We start from the raw sequence: 18,192 nt of genomic DNA on the forward strand, positions 1-18,192 counted from the left end.
TCATTCGTATGCGAATATTTTTACGTCCGTTTTTTAATTGTAAACGAGTCTCGTAAACGATTAATTTACGTTAAAAAAGCGTTTTTCTACACTGCTTTACTGTTTTTGAATGCTAAAAATAAAGGCAATTAATTAATTCAAATTATTGTAGTTCTTTTATTGAATGGAATTATAATTAATAAATATTTATAGTGTCGGATCAAAGTATTGGCACAGAGAATTTTTCGCAATGTATGCAAAGTTTTTTACTTGAATTTCTTTTCGCACATTATTTTTTTTAAATACAGTTAGTATGAAGATCTACTGTACGGATAAGGCTTCGGATTTCGCACGCCTTTTTAATTGAGAAGCCATATTATCAATAAAACATTAAGTTCAATAACTGCAAAGACCTAATAAACTAGCAAATTAAAAAAATAAATAACTATAAACTTACGAGATAGGGGAATTAGACGTTTAAATCCTTTAGTGTTACTCCGCGCAGCCTGTGAAAGAATTGCAAAACTCGTTAAATTAATTTGTATTTTTGAATTACATATGTAGTAGCTACTTACAAGAAGTTTAATTATAAAAGAAAGTGGTAGATCGTCCTTGGCGTTTGCACCAGTCTGCCAATAAATCAAATACTTAATAATTTTCTTAAATTGAATATTTAACAAACTACTTATAAAATATTGTGATTGAAGAAAAATTATCAACAAAACTAAAATTTTTTCTTGTGCTGACAAATTACTACAAGCCTCTTTCTATTATATTTTTGCCTTTCTCTAACTATTTGGCGATACGAGAATCCCTCGTAAAACATAATGTTCGTAAAATGTACGTTTTCTTGCTGGCTGGGTAGAGCATACAGTGTATACATACATAAATTCAGCGTTCACCTTTTCGCCGCATTTGGGCCCTGCCTTCTAAATGTTTGTAGGTACATATTTGCATATGCATATTCTCTGTTAGTAGATACTTATTTGAATAGTTAATTTTTTTCTATTTTCAAATGACTTTTGTGCAGCACTTGAAATTGCGAGTATATACGAAAGCAAATACGGAATTGCGAATGACCTTTGTGCACCTGCAAGTGCGGCTTTTGAAATATTAATAACTTTGAAATATTAATCCTTTAGTGTTGTGCTAATTGTGGGAGCATCCGAGTGTGTTTTTGTTGAGCTGTGCTTTTACTTTGAGGTGTTCTAGCTTGTTAGTGTTGATATTTAAAACAAAAAAAAATATTCCATTTGAAATTAGTTATTATTTTGAGTTTGTGATAGCGCGTAAAGTGGAAAATTACACAAATTACGGAAGTAAAAAAATTTCTTCTACTGCATATTTTGTAGAAATATTGAGTTACATGCACTCTTATAATTTTTGAGCGCATCTGTAAGTGTTTAGTGATTTTAAATGCGCACATACATACCCAGTAGAACTTGGGAGTATCGTACGATTGCTCGGTGAGTACTCCCTTGGGAGTATACGAATACTCCCCATCGCTCCCTATGCTTCTGTGTATAAGCATGTAATTTTGTATACTCCCTTTAACATTGGATGTCCTAGGAGGGGGAGTAATCCCTTTTACCTCTTAAACGAGCAATCGGGGAGCACACACAGAATTATCATCCCACAAACCTTCCAATGGAGCAATACGGGAGTACTCCCATAGTTACCTCCCAGAAAGCTCCCAAAAAGACAACAAGGGAGTGCACATAGAAAACATCCCATATTCCTCCCGAACGAGCAATAAGGGAGTGCTACCATTAGAGGCATCCCGAAAGCCTCCTATAGGAGTAATAAGAGAGCAATGATAACGAGCATTTTAAATAAGCCAAATAGATTGTCACACTTATTTCCGCAATCTGAGAAGTATTTAACGATATATTTATAAGTAATACAATACTTAATATATTTAAACGAAAGTTGAGGTACACACCAACGGACTTTTATTAAAATCTGCGTACTTTCCAAATTAGATTATTGTGTCCTCCTTATGCGTCTATAAGAAATATTTTCTGTTGGTTTTTTTTCTATGATAAACTTTTCCGAAAACACAAAATTTCTTTTGAACGAGGTGCGTATTGCTCTCCTATCAATCAAAAAGAATACTCTTGGACTTCTCGCTTAGGAGACATCACTTTTTAATTCTAAACGAGTAATAACGGAGTACAAAACCGACAAATCTCGCTTATTGGTCCCAAATCATGCCTCAGGGAGTATTATTTCGTCGCTCGCTTAGGAGATCTCCTATTTGATTCCTAAACAAGTAATAAAGGAGTACAAAACCGACAAATCTCCCTTATTGCTCAGAAATCAGGTTAAGGGGAGTACTCTTTTATTCCTCACATAGGGAGATCTCCCTTCAAGTTCTAGTGGGTATGTATACGTACATACATACACACATACGTATGCACAGATATTGTGCTAGTGGATTTACATAAGTTTTGTGCTGGGATTGCACTGAAAATCTGTGTCCCAATAAAGCTAAAATTATTTTTCTAAATGCGCATAGTTTGATCTGACACTATTTGATTAAGTAAAAAGCAGATTTTCTTTGTTTCTTAGGCTATGACATTTGCGCATGAAACTCAATATCAGTAAAATGCCCACCACGACTCCTCTAGCAACACAGGATGCGCATATCAACATTATCCACGACTTTTTGGCATAGTTAGGGCTTTTTTTATTGTCATAGACGATATTTTGCACTTAGTCCAAGAGAAAGTAGTCCAATGGTGTCAAATCGCAAGCTCTCGGCGGCCATTTGACACGTGAGATAATGCGTCCTAGGAACTTCGTTCGCAATAGGGCCACTGTTTCATGCGCTGCGTGGAAGGTGGCACCGTCCTGTTAAAACACAAATTAGTCGAAGTCAGTAGAAAATGTTTGTTATCAGGGCAAGATAAAAAATAAACATTAAATACATATCACAAATAATTGAATAACCCCACTAGAAAATGTTTGTGTACGAAGAGTTTTTTGTTTCGTTAATTTTTTATAAAAATATAGTAAATTCTATAATATAAACCGTTTAAGTATATTTAACTTTCAAACTTTCTCTATAATTTAGAAAAATCAGAATTTTCACAAACTTTTTTGGCATACAGTTTTATAGATCATTCGAGGTTTTAAGCTACTACAAAACTCCGTTGATTTTTGATAACCTTTCACCGTCAGAGTCTTGGGCATTTTCTTCCAAATAAAGAAATTTTCGAACATACTTTGTAATAAAAACGCTCGGTACGTAAAATTTTTCTAAGTGCTTAGGGTATGTAAATATTTTTGTTTATGAAACTATTCTGCAAAATATGTATGCACATCCATTCGTACTTAATTAAACTTAACTTTCGGATATACCCACATAAACTAGGCGCAGAATTGCATAAATTTGTATTCAGTATGAATGCGTGTGTTCTTTTGTTCATGTATTCAACCCCTTGTGCAATTCTGCATATCTTCAACCTTTCAAGTTTTCTATGCTTGTTTGTATGCGTACATTATTGTAGTGGTTTACCTCACAATGTATTGCATATTTATTGGCGTTTGCTTAATAATATTTAATCTTCTAATGAAACTACATTTAATCGATTTAATATGTATCTTTTTTATAAACGTCTGTCAATAAATATTATATAGCGGTATGGAACGTATGCGTCGTTCTCGCACTCAAAGTTTCCGTTGACTCGTATAATTTTGCAAATATTAATTTACTGTGATAATGCATTGCAAAAAAAAATGCGGTTACGTACAATAGCACTGTAAGAAAAATTTTAAATTTCGAAATGACACAAAAAATCCCACAACACGAAAACTTAATTTTGGGTCGTTGATTACGGCCCTGTGACGTTTTTCTGAATCAGATCATTTTCGCAAGATATTTTCATTTTAAGTTTGCATTGTGCATGAAGAAAATGCAAACTTTAACAACGAAAAAATTTTAAAATTAAAGTTTCTTTTTTAACTGCTTGTGGATCGTACGGTTTCAACGTATTTTATACAAAAACAGGTAAAACAGTAGTTTTTTAGTTAATGTATATTATAATGAAGAAAAAAATATTTCCTACAATTGAATTGTAAAAAAATCGCTCAATTTTTTTTCAGTTGATCGCACTTTAGATCTAGGTATGCGATATGTGCATTTTTAAAACTTGTTCCCGCGAACACTGTGTATTAAAAAATGTAGGCAGCAAAAAAAGTATAAATGAAGTATTTTGGAAAAAAGCGCAGTATCAATTTTTGGAATCAAAAAAGAAGTATCATATTGCGAAAGAAAAGTACAGATGCGAGCTTTATGCATAGACAATACATATACATACATATATTCACGCAAAATATGTACTCTTCATAGTGGTGTATTTCTAAATAGGGTTACCATCTAATTTTTAATAAAAGATATGTATTTAATACATTTTATTTATAAAGTGTTTTTTTTTTCAAGATATTATTTTTATAGAATCCAGAGGTACTAAGTATACAGTCGGACTCCGTAAGAACGAACTCCCCTTGTAGCTCCTCTTTATAATGATTTTTTTTTGCACTTAGGGAGTAGAGGGGAAGCACGTTTAAGCACTTAACAAAGGGCGTAAGCGTTAAATTATTATGGGTACTCATGGAAAACTAAGTAAGTTTACGAGATTTACATGGTTACGAGGCATTTGCGCGTTTAGATGAATTGCATATACACACATACATACATACATATATATATGTAATTTATAGCTTGTGAGCTCTAAACATATATACATTTTTATTTTCAGATCCAATAAACGGACTTGTGTATCTACTGCACTGATTATAAAATGAGTGCTGTTGTAAACTTAGACAACGCCAACAAGTTGTTTGTGTCATCTACTACCATAGTGATACCTAATACTAATAATAATAATAATAATAACGGTATGTTATAAACTTGTTACACAAACATAAACTAACTATCATATCACTTTATAGTTATTGAAAATAAACGAATCAACAACAATAATGATGGCGCCGCAATCATCGAGATTGGTGAGTAATGAAAATTATAAATTTATTTTAGATAAGAATGTTTGTATTGTAAATTTAAAATTGGGGGAAAAAAATAGGTCGAAATACCGATGAAATGGCCGAATATTGAAAGGGTGTTTTCCTGTTTTAGCTTTTTTGAAAAACCCAAACATTTCAGACAATTTATTGGCTTAAAAAATCGTGGTACATATGTGAATGGGATACTGTTTACGGTACTGTAAGTACGCCTTGCTTTCTGCGAACTATTATTATTGCCTTATCTCAAACAGCTTACAAAAAAGTCTTATTTAAAAAGCCCTGCCCGAAACCGTTCTCCATTTTTTTCGACTGCATAGAAGAGTTTAGAAGTTCGTACGTACAGCAAAATATACACTCCTTAAATACTCGTAGTATACGGTCGAATTTTCAAAATCGTTGCAGCTTTACCCCCCACACGGTATAACTACCTGATAAATCACTACTGTTATTTAATTTAATAAATACTGCGTAGTAATAAATTAAAAATTTAGAAACACTCATCCAATACTGGCCCTTTAAGGCCTTTTTAACGCGATTTTTTATTCATAACGACGATATGTAACTGCCCATAAAAATTTAATTTTGCAAAAAAAAGCAAAAAAAAATTATCTAGTCTCAATTAAAAAGGGCAAAAAGTCAGCCGATTGGGTCCACTTATTGCGTTAATCATAATTTCATAAAAGTAACAGGTGCGACAATTTCCTGTTTCATATACACTTGTAGGCAACTGTACCAATTTTCCGGAAACGACAGTGATATGTAATATGGAATATTGTCGACAATTGTCACTCTGACAAAATTGTCGCAACAATAGCGACAAAACCAAATAGCACCGTCGGAAAGCTTTCACAGGAGGGTTTTGTAAATGTAATTAAATGGTAATTGCGCGCATTTCATTACTTTTCAATAATTTGAATATTTCTGAGAACTAAAATAATGCAAATGCAATTATTACATATGATTTTCATATAAACTTCATATGACTGGCGACAATTTAGCTAACGACAATTTTAAGCCCCGACAATGACAATTTGTCACTTTTACAATGGAATTTCGCATGGAATTAAAGAGAGCTGACGATTGTTTTTATGAAACAAAACACCCACCATACTGTCGAATTGTCACTGACAACATGGAAAATGCCTGTCGTTACAAAATTATCACTGTCGCTTTATGAAATTGGCCCCAGACGATAAGTTTGGAAAACCCGCAACTTTCTTTGGTGAGCCACCGTAATATACATATGTATGTATGTGTGTACGAATTATTAAAAAATATAGCTTGTTAATCATACAAACGTGTTAAATGCAACAATAACTTACATATTTTTAGTCGAGTCATTGTGAGTATCGTATTATAACTAATCTAAATTGAAAATCAAAGCTCATGTCTGACTACACTGACGCACAAAAATGACCTTAATAAAAGTTAAGTGAATTTGAAAGGGTTATTTTGTATCTACAACTAACCTGTAACTAATCCACATTATTAAAATAACTCAGTCATCCTCAGTTTTTTTTGCAACAGCATTTAAATTAAATTTAATGAAATACGCTTAAAAACTGTATTTAATGAAGAAAAGTAATTTATTTAGGATTTTAGGGAATATTTGGCATCAGGGAATAACTGACACAACTTCCACGTACATAACTTCCACGGGCCCATGGAATTAGTTTCCACGAACATCAGACATAACTTCCAGAAGATTTCCACGAAAATCTCATGGAAGTTATGTCATGACTTAACTTCCAAAATAAGTAATTTTATAATTACTATTTAGGAAAATTTATTAATTTATAATTAATTATATGATTTGAACTACATACATACTAAGGAAAAATTATAATACCATTCGAATAGGGTGCCCAGATGCGCTGATTCAATCAGTACATGTGCTGATTTTTTTATGGTACTGATTTTTAAGAACCCGAAATCAGTACGCAAAAGCTACTGATTTTTTGAGTTTGTACTGAATTTGTACTGATTTTTACAGTTAATATTTTTGTGAATTGGTATAATTGACATTTACTTGAGGTTGACATGTTCAAAACTATGGTTTTTGACAATTCATACGTGTGAGCAGATTGAAATGAATTTATCAAAAGATGTCGCCTTGTAATTGCTTCGTATCCTAGCATTTCGCAAAATAACAACTGCTTGAATTCAACTCAACATAATAGTCCTGTTCTAGGTACGTCACAATTTGCAATATGTACATACTAGGAATGTTAATCCCGGGATCCCGGACATTCCCGTAAATGTAAAAATCAGTACAAACTCAAAAAATAAATAGATTTTGCGTACTGATTTCGGGCCTTTTTTTGGTCCCGAACATCCCGGGATTCTTGGCAAATCACCAAGAACAAATTTAAATGTGAGTTTAAGAAGTTTATCTTGAGCGATATATTGCATCCCACACTCTTGTAGGCTGTTAAAAGGTTGCTGACCAACAAAATTGCCAACAACATTTCGAAAACATGCCCTTGCGGATTTTTCGATCAGATTAAGTTTTTCTTCGAACTGTTCGTCAGCCAATAGGTCTCTAATTTGTGGCCCTACAAATTTCCCTCTTTTACTTTGGCATCGCTGATTTTTGGGTATTTCTTTTTATTCTGTTTTTATACCTTTCATGAGCATGAAANCAGTTTTTGCCATATATCTCCTTTATGTACGAAACTAAACCCAATAAATTGTGTTACCGGTTTACATACCGATCACATAGCGGTGAAAATCACTTAGATTGGTGTCATATAAAGTATATCTTCCAAACCTCTGATTGTTTAGATGCGATTTTTTATATAAGTTGTAACTCCTCTATCGATGTATGCTGATGTATTCAAAAGCAGTAATCTGTCAAAGTAAAATTTGCAGATGTTCATGAAAGGTATGAAGCCTTCGGCATAGCCGAAGACAGCGCTGTTCTTACTTGTTTTTTACTACGATATTGACTTTTAACAGTTAGTTAGACTCTGGGCATCTTCTTAGGAAGTGTAGAAACAACAATCACTAAAAATACCGTTTTAATGTCAATAATAATTTAACGTTAATTTATCAGAACCACATTTTGGTAAAAAAAATACGCGTAATCACTTCAGTAAATTTTTAATCAAAACTGAGGGTAATTGAATAAAACTAAGTATGAGGTTTATATGGGACTATTTAGGTATTAGTTTCTAAAAAACAACTTAATTTTGTTTAACAAACCCACTGTTTATCAGTGTTATTAATGTTAAAATGATTCCTTTAAAATATTTTGATGCAAGGAGGTCAATTTTTTTGAAAATAGCTTTTGTACCACAGGTTTATCTTTTAATTATTTATTTATTATTTACATAAATGAATTTTACTTTATTCTTCATTTCGCGACAGAGAGTGCGAAAAATTTAAAAAGCAGACATCTTGCAGAGTTAAATAAACACAAATATTCCGCTGACTTTATAATCCTTTTTTCCTCTTTCAACCTACAACGTTAGTTTTATCATTCATAGGTTCAATTTATCTTAATAATATTTTTAATCATCTGCCACCCGAAACTTTAAAAACACTTCATGTTAACTGCTTAAAAGTGGCAGCGAACCCATCTGGAAATATCCAATAATTTCGAATCCTCCTTGTTTGCTGAACATACATTTGTATGTACATACTTTTTCCAAGATATAATAATTTAAATTAAAAGGCCATTTTATACGGGACTTTTTGACAGCGGCGCACATAGGGACTACAAAAATGTTTACTCCATATGTATATGACAGACTTCAATGAAACTTGGTATTGAGGGATTTTCATTATCACTGATATCGAATATTAAATTAAATTTCCAAAATTCACAATGGCGGATCCAATATGGCGGACGATTTCTTCAAAAATTTATAAATTTTTATGAAGCTTGGTATTTACTCCATGTGTATTTGATAGATTTCAAAGAAATTTGGTAATTAAGGATTTTCGTCGTCAATGAATTCGAATATTAAATTAAATGTCCAAAACTCAAAATGGCGGATCCAATATGGCGGACGATTTATTAAAAAATGTATAGATTGTTATGAAGCTTGGTATCCAGAGCTTTTCGTCGTCACTAATTTCGAAATTGATATTTTATTTTCAAAAATTCAAAATGGCGGATCGAATATGGCGTCCCGAACAATAGGCGTTTTACTTTTAATGCAATTCGTTACCTTTATCACAATTTGAACCCATTTTAAATTTTCAAAATTTAATTTCAATTTCGTAATCAAAGATAACGAGGATCTCTAAATACCAAGTTTCATAACAAACTATAATTTAAAAAAGGGGTCCCCTATATTGTATCCGCCATTTTGAATTTTGAAAATTTGATACCAATTTCGGAGACATTGACAACGAAATCCCCTGGATAGCAAATTTCATTGAAATCTGTCAAATACATATGGAGTAAACTTTTTTGTCCTCCTATATTCTCGATTCGTCCCAATAAACGACTCAAGAAAAAAATGCTCTATTTAATGAAGGCTCTATTTAATGAAGGGTTGAAGAGAAATTCCTGTACTCTTTGGAACTTTTTTTATAACTCTATCTAACTAATAAAAATTTCAAATTTGTTCAATAAAACAAAGGCAATTTATAAAATAGGTACTATACCCATTTTACAAAAAATGCAAAATAAAGTACTCACCTCACCTTGACCAAACTATTAGTTGTTAATAAGAATGAAATGACAAGCGAAACTATTTTATCATCGCTTTAAACAAAAAATTATTTAATTCCATGCACGATAGAAAACCCAACTTTACGCTTCTACATTGCGGACTGGTTTATAAGGAGTATTAAAAAGGTATGTGTGTTAAGATTTAAAGACTTCTGTTCTTCTATTTTTGTCGTCGTAATTAGTCACTTTGTCCTTATGTGCGACGACAGTAGAACAAAAAACAAATCAACTTAAATAAAGTTCAGCTTATTAAATTTATAAATCGAGCAACATTATCAGGTGGAATAAACACTAAACCAGGTTGTACATGTCTGTTTTTTTTTTAACTATCCCAGAAAATAATGGCCGCGGCAATTTTCACAAAAAATGAAACAGTTGGAGGAGCTCAGCCGTAACGTGAAATATCTATAGATAAGGCTAAGAAATAATTGACCCGCATCAACATGGTTTTGTCTGTGGTCGTTCGACAGTCATGAATCTTGCTTCATTTTTTCAGTTTTGTATCTCATCGCTCAAGAGCGGATCTCAAGTCGATGTAATTTACACAGATTTCTCGAAGGTCTTCGATACTGTTACGCACAGTATCTTACTACATAAGCTGGAACGGTTAGGGTTCCCCTCAGCATTTTTATGCTGGGTTAGTTCGTATCTTTCCAACCGAATCTCCCATGTTGAAATTGAAAATACTAAGTCTTACGCTTTTATCGCCACTTCTGGGGTACCACAGGGTAGTATTATTGTCCCAATTCTTTTTCTTCTTTTTATTAATGACATTGGAAATCGTTTAAAGCACTCAAAGTTTTTACTCTACGCGGACGACTTAAAAATTTTAGAATCATTACTTGTTTGTCAGTCAGATGTTCTGTCTTTACAAGACGATCTTATAACTTGGCTATTTGGAGTACAAGAAATAAATTACCTCTCTATATTAAGAAATGTTTTCACATGACTATTTCTAAAAATCTAAACTTCATTAGGTCAACATATTCTCCTTTTTATGCAAGCCTTTCTACTGTTTTTGGATCTTGGAGTGCTGTTTGACCTTTATGAATTACATTAACCATATTATCCCTGAAGCCTACTCTAATCTAGCCTTTCTTCGACGCTATGGAAGGGACTTTAAAGATCCCGAAAACTTTTATTACACCCGAAATATTTTATTAAATTCTTTAGTACGTTCTAAATTGGAATATGCTTCTTTAATCAGGAATCTGATTTATTCAACTTATTCCAATAGAAATGAAAGAGTGCAGGGTAGATTTATTCGTTTTGCTCTCGAACTACTTAATTTTGCCACCCTATAGTGCTTGCTATATGCTAATAGGGATGAAGTCACTTGAATCGAGAATATCCATTCATTTGCTGATGTTTGTTTACGATATCATAGCTGGTCTCATTGATTGCCCAGAGCTACTTGTGCTGATAAGCTTCAATGCTCCGCAACGAACACTAAGCTTTCAGTACCCGTTTGCTAGAGCCCTCATTGAATTCAATCGCATATTTAGTAGCCTTGATCTAGATTTTGCACTCCCGAGATCTCGTTTTGGCTCAATAATTTAATCTTTATATTCTTAGTCATAAATGTTTAGTTAAATCAAACTTGTGAATCTAGTCTGTAAGGACACAATAAATGAAATGAAATAAAAAAAATCACCCAAGCCCTGTGTTTCTAAGTTCATTTTAGTATTTTTTTGTCCGGTGAGAACGACCAGACGGCATAATATAAGTATATAAACACGAACACAAGGATAAAAAGAATTAAACTTCACCTCGTATTCCATTACACAGCAACTTGTTCGATGAAGAAAATTGACTAAGTGTTTGAATCGACCAATATCGTTTAGGCGCCTTTGAAATCTGTATATAAGCGGGTTTCCGTTTTGCATTTTACAGTAAAAAAAACATAAACAAAAGTTTCTTTTCTTTAAAGTGTTCTTACACGATATGTATTTCCATCTGTAAATGTGCGATTTCAATACGCGTCTAGACTATGTAACAGAAAAGCGATAAAATTTCTTATAAGATAAAAAAACATCTAAAAAATGCACACATTTATTTACGTTTCCTTCCTTTTCTACGAACACAGGAAACAATTCGCAAGGTAAAAATCCAGTGCTACCACCGCTTGAGAAATTTCAAACGTGTTTTTTTTACTCGTAATTACATTTTTATTTCCTGTTTACTGCATACGGCAACACTACGGCCAACAGCTGTTTGCTTGTTGAACGAGTAGCAGTGGCGAGCTGCATTTCCAATTGGACTAGTTACTTATCATTTGTTTTTTTCTACTTCTCGTGTACGGTAGTGCAAATCGTGAACGGTGATTCGCTTGTATATTAAAGTATTCCATCACTGTGTGGTTTTTTTTTCCTGTTTATAAACTGATTACGGTCAGTCAGTTCCTTCCGATTACGTTAACTCTTTGACCATTTTGTATAATTAAGAGCAACGAAATCTTATAACTAAAAAAGGTGGATAGATTGTGTTATTGGCAATTCAATATACAGAGAGTAAATATGAATGTATTTATGTGCATGCATACAAAGATACATAGTATATGTATATACATACATACATTCATATGTATGTACATGTAATTACAGTTTGCGGCATTAACAGTCGTACTGTAGACAAACGATAAAGAAAGTTTCTTTGTTCCTACAGTAGATCAAACAAAAGTTACTTCAATTTGTCCTTATTTTTTGCAGATAACGCAATCGTTGCCGATAACGAACGGTTCAACAAAATGGCAAATTTCGAAGATGTGAGTGCTTTGCAATTTTGTTTTTTATATATTCTGCGATAGCGTACATATTTACATATATTTTAATGTTAATACGTGTAAAAGAATATGAATTTAATAAAATTATTTTTAATTTTGTATTTCATTTGCATATTTCTTTGTGACAATAAAAAAAAATACACCCACCCAATGTATGAACTAAACAAAACTACCTGGAAATGAACATATCAAATAAAGATTGTGCAAAGATGTCGCACCGCGTTCGCCAGTGGAAAAACAAAAGACGTGAATTTCAGGTGAGTCTTAACGAAATTTTTACTTTCAATGAGTTATTGAGCGTTAAGTTAATACATTTGTACTTGATGAATAACAAAGTTCATTAATCGACCTATTTAAACTATCGTCAGACCAAGCTTATCTAAGCATAAGCGAAACTAATAAACTAATGGCTTAAAACAAGTAAAATAGCCCGAAATAATAAGTGTATGTATGTATTTATTTATTATTATGCACTCAATGTGGAATATCCAGCCTTATGGTGCGGCGTAGTAAACCTAAAATCAAATTATTTTAGCCATATTAATAGGGGCACCGAAATTGCGCATATGGAAACTGTGCATTTAGACATTATTTCGGTTTCAACCGAAACTGTGCATGTATGCTTTATTTCGGTTTTTACCATATGCATTATTTCGGTTTTAAACCGAAACTGTGCATGTATGCATTACTTCGTTTTTTTTCATATGCATTATTTCGTATGCACAGTTTCCATATGCACAATTTCAGGGTGCCATATTAATATGCCCTCACTTTGCACAGCCATTACAGAGCGTAAAGAAAATATAAACAAATTTCTTCAATATCTAATAACATGCTGAGAATTGCGGTCAAAGTATTTTCTTATGTATTATTTATGCTTTTTGCTTTACTTTAAGAATTAAATTTTGTCAATCGAAGCCTTTAGCAATCATGACAACGATATAGTATATAGGGTCAAAATTCAAAATTATATTGTTTGCAACTTATGTTTATTTATTTATTTTCAATAATTTTCATTTAAAATATAATTCAATCTACGTATGTATAACAGAAACCACATAAGTACATATGACAGCAATAGCCCGAGGCACGCCGTTTTAATATTCTTTTAATAAAATATGTAGCATCGCGTAGGTGCAATGATCTTTTTAGTAAAGACCGCATTTATTTTTCATATTACTAAAAATTTTTTGTAGATAGGCTCCTCTGGCACTCATGGCCTCATATATAAATAAAAGTTTGAAAGCTTGCACAAATTTCACAAAAAGTAATCAAACTTCAAAATATGTCCATCAACAACTTTTTATCAGACTTTTTTTCGGGTAGTATGTAGTTTCTTTTTTATTATTTACTAAATCTGTAAATAAATTAATTGCCATGAGTGAGAAATATGCAAATACATTTAGATATAAAAAATATTTTTTTTTTTTTTAAAAAGAATAATTTTCGGGACTCGAACCTGCTACCTTCGGATGGGTAGGCTAGCACGTACGCATTCGGGTACTCCACATCCATCATCGGCGCTGTCTATAACGAAGTTTTGCAATCATTTTTCAACTACCTTTACTATAAATTGCATAAAAACGTTTATTAAACATTTTTTTCCAAACAAAAATTTCAATTCATAGTGATTTGTTCAATCTTCAATTGTTAGTAAATGAGTTAAAATATTTGGATTAAACTTTTTCCAAACATCGGGCTTACTGAAGTAAGTTTTTCGTAAGCTTGCCCAAAAGTATTTTGTTTATTGGGACGTATCCTAAAGATAATTTTGCTTCATTTTACTTTTCCTACGCTTATCAAGTGGTACAAGAAAAACTGGTATCTGCTGAACCACAATATTCGTAGAAAAATATGTACATACATACATATGTACATACTTCCCTATGTGCACGATGTGGGTATGTAGGGGCCTAAACGTATTGCAAAATTACTTGGTCTACATGCAACAACGTATTGCGCGCAAGATGGTGCGCGTACTGTATGAATATTGTTGACTCTATTGCGTGATTTGAAGTTTTGTTGTTACATATTATGATTTTTCTTTGCGATTGATGCAAGTATGTACAATGTATATAATAATAATAATAACAGTTAGATTGGCGCTTACACAATATGTTAGTGTTTGGCCGAGCTTCTCCTCCAATTTGTGGCGTGCGCTTGAAACTGTCACACAAAGGGGAGGTACCTATAGTTTTACGCCGACTTCGAGCGGCGATTGAATTCTTATGAGAAGCTGTTTTTCATGGCTGAAATAGACTCGAAGGTTTGGCATTGCCTTCCGAGGAGCGACCGTTATTAGACAATTTTTTTTATTTTGTCTCTATTTTTTGATGTTGGTCGGAGACTGAGCGCAAATTCAGGCCCTGCGGAACGGTAGCGCGCACTGTTAACCATACGTACATATGAATTTCGTAATCAAGTGTTGATTATTTTCTTTCATTAAGCTTAATCGCAGATTTAATAGCTGTCCAAAAATCACAGGGATAACCGCCAAAGTCTATTATATAGGATAAAATTAACTGGTTACATATAACAACTTATGTATATACATATTTGTGTATATACATATTTATACACTATACATACATATGTGCTACAAAAACTTGCAAAATGGTATATCCATATGTTTAATATACGTACATACATACATACATATCGCATACCCTCCTCAAAAGAAACAAAATTCAAGAACAAAATTATTATTAATTATTAATTAATACGAAAAAAATTTATTTTATTTTATTTGATTATAAAACCAAATTGATTTTTTACCTGTTTAAACGCATATTTAAGAGCAACTTTAAATGTACAAACATGTGTATAAAGTGTTTTTTTTTTATCAAATTTAATTTTTAAATTTATCTGGTATTCTTTGTAACACAGTTAAACAGAGATCATACGATTTATATAAGGTAATAGCGGGAGTACAAAAACAAAAATTTACGTGTATTTTGTTTTTTTTTTTGGCGTCATAAACTGTCAAAATCTGTAAGAGTGTGTTTGGAAATTCAAACGAAATTTTTACATTTGATATTAGAAGCCTTGTGGCGAAACACACACACGAAATCAGCTGATCTAGTAACACCACCTTATAAAAAATTCGTCTTAATTTGTAGTAACCTGAACTTTTGCTTCGACAAAGTTAAAAAAAAAATACGTAACTAGAGTTGCCAGATTGCATTTTTCGCCTTGAGATTCAGGGGCTTCCGATCGAATCTCGGTGATCAGGGTTTGCCACTAAAATCTCAGGGTTTGGAAAAAATTTTAAGTATTTATACGTTTTTTTCATAGAAAAATTACATTTTTATTCCAAAGAAACGTACATATCGCTAGCTTTGATTGAAAAGTTGCAAGTCCCTTTTTTGTGAAAATCCATATTTTAATAAATTACCTTGTTTATACCAACGCATAAAGCGCTTTCACCCAGTTCGTTGTGATTCAAAACGCAAGCATAAACCAACATTCAATACGCTCAGAAATTCGAAAGTGTATTGACTCGAATTTGTTTTCAAATCGCTTTTTTATTTCTCACATCGGTTAGAAAACTGGTATAAACACATCACTCATTTGACGCGAATTGAAAAAAAGGCTGGTTTTCTTTATACAGACCGTTTTAAATTTGAATTACTATTATAATAAATTTGAATTCTTGTTCGCTTCCATTTCGCTACACCGCGCAAATAAATAATTTAAGAAATATCGAATAAAAATAATAAATTTTGTTTACTTTTGAATACGGTTTCAGTGAGTGCGCCATAACGACAAAGGTATAAATGCTCGAAAGAAATATGTGTTGAGGCAAATCAGCTTTTTGTTAATGCGGTTCTTGGGTAGGTATGTATAAACAAGGTAAATATTAATAAAAACCAAAAGTGAAAAAAATAATGATGCCATTTTTCAATCTCGAGGTATGGGCATCGGAAAAGGTGGTTACCCTATACGTAACCACTGTAATAACACGCGAAAAATTTGCATTTAAATGACTTTCAAATTATCTTTGTACAAGTCAAGGCCAAAGTTTAACTGTCATTATCAACTGGCGATGTCCACCACAACGTGCATACATACATAACTCATATACTTACCTATTAATAAAACTAACTTTGCATTGTTGTGTAAAAGCCAGCTTTTAATTCTATTAAACTGTTACTATTAGACATCGTTAACTGGCATATTAAATGGTGCATTACAGTTTAAATTGACACATATACATATACATATGTATGTAAATAGATATTTACGTTTTATACTCACATATGTACATAAATAAGTTATTTACTTAAATTTTAATTGACAAATGTCGGAATACAGGTTATACTCTAATAATACTCTGCTAAATGTCTTTATAATAAAAAAAAACCATAATTACCTACTATATTTTTGCAATAGTAATGAGTTTAACGCGATCGTGTTTAGAAATACTATGTACATGTTTAGGTTTAAGTCATTACAAAACTGGTATTTCAATAAATAATTTTAATTGTTTCAATGTACTTTATAATAATGGTAGTTTATATGCACGTTACGCAGTTTATAAATAACTGAACATTAACCAACATCTTGCAGGTCCATTTGAATTTTTGCACTAACGTTCATACATTCATACATACATACATATGTATGTATGAATGTATTTTATAAAATCAAAACTGCAGACACATGCACATTAAAATATATGTATGGATTTATGTTTACAGAAATACAAGTAATCAGTGCACGTGGACATATGTACATTAGAGTGGTCCAAAAATGCATGTGAAAAAGTAAAGTCGGAATTTTTATGCTCTCACCCCCAAGGATTGTTCCATACCGAAAAAAATATACCCAAATTTTTTTTATTTTGAAATCAAAAAATATTTAGAGGTCGCTCAAAGCGCCCAAAGTTTGCCCGTATTTTACATGGGCAAAAACAACTTTTCGTAGAAATGTATACCAATAGTTAAAAATTAATATTTTTCTTATCTGCAGGAGATTCCCAATAATAATACCCAATTGTTTATTTAACCATTTTTTCATTGCAACTATAATTTATAGGTCAGCCAAAAACAAACAAAAATCCCGAATAATGCAATGGGGCGACCAATAAAAAATCGTTAGTATTAAAAAATGGTTAAATAAACAATTGAGTGTTATTATTGAAAGTCTCCTGAAGGGAACCAGAGTTTTCCGGCCAAAAATATTGCCTTTCAAGATATCTATACCCTTTCTACGAAAAAATTTATTTTTCCCATATAAAAATACATGGAAAACCTTGAGCGCTTTGAGCGACCTCTAAATATCTTTTGGTTTCAAATTAAAAAAATAGGGGTATACTTTTTTCGATATAGAACAATCCTAGGGGTGAGAGCATTACAATTCCGACTTTGCTGTTTTTGAGCCACCCCAATGTACATACATATGTACATTAAATTCCTCTTACATGTATTTACAGTTGTATGGACATATGTTGCTATGTAGTTAACAAATCATGGTTGAACTCTACTGATAGCCTATTATTATTACAGATACATAGATATTTCTATGTACTCATATGCACAAATAATTGCATACATACATTAGAGTGGTTCAAAAACACTCTTTTTGGAAATTCATAAACGCTACATCAAAATATTGTTATTTGTGATAAATATTTATTTTATTTTGAAAAAAAAAAAATTTAGAGGTCGCGCTTGTCGGATTTTTATAAAAACGCTGATGTTTTCAATTTCTTTAT

The 18,192-nt window shown here is 32.1% G+C and overlaps 1 protein-coding gene across 8 annotated transcripts in view; it reads left to right on the plus strand.

Moving 5' to 3' along the window:
* Positions 1-18,192, plus strand: part of Aldh-III (Aldehyde dehydrogenase type III) — a 42,734-nt gene that overhangs the window by 5,508 nt on the left and 19,034 nt on the right. For 6 of the 8 annotated variants that reach the window (XR_001846962.1, XM_017611563.1, XM_017611557.1 and 3 more), the window contains exons 2-5: positions 4,743-4,881; positions 4,936-4,992; positions 12,403-12,458; positions 12,675-12,733. Coding sequence is in view for 7 of the 8 variants with exons in the window: in XM_017611563.1 (XP_017467052.1) it covers positions 4,785-4,881; positions 4,936-4,992; positions 12,403-12,458; positions 12,675-12,733 (269 nt within the window). In the remaining variant the exon portion in view is untranslated. Of the gene's footprint in view, positions 1-4,742; positions 4,882-4,935; positions 4,993-11,946; positions 12,166-12,400; positions 12,459-12,674; positions 12,734-18,192 lie in introns of those variants that run through there. The other 2 variants (XM_017611567.1, XM_017611573.1) reach the window with 2 other exon arrangements.

Source organism: Rhagoletis zephyria, unplaced genomic scaffold, assembly GCF_001687245.7.
Source record: "Rhagoletis zephyria isolate East Lansing unplaced genomic scaffold, Rhagoletis_zephyria_1.1 Rzeph_scaffold_00013, whole genome shotgun sequence".
Taxonomy (NCBI): domain Eukaryota; kingdom Metazoa; phylum Arthropoda; class Insecta; order Diptera; family Tephritidae; genus Rhagoletis; species Rhagoletis zephyria.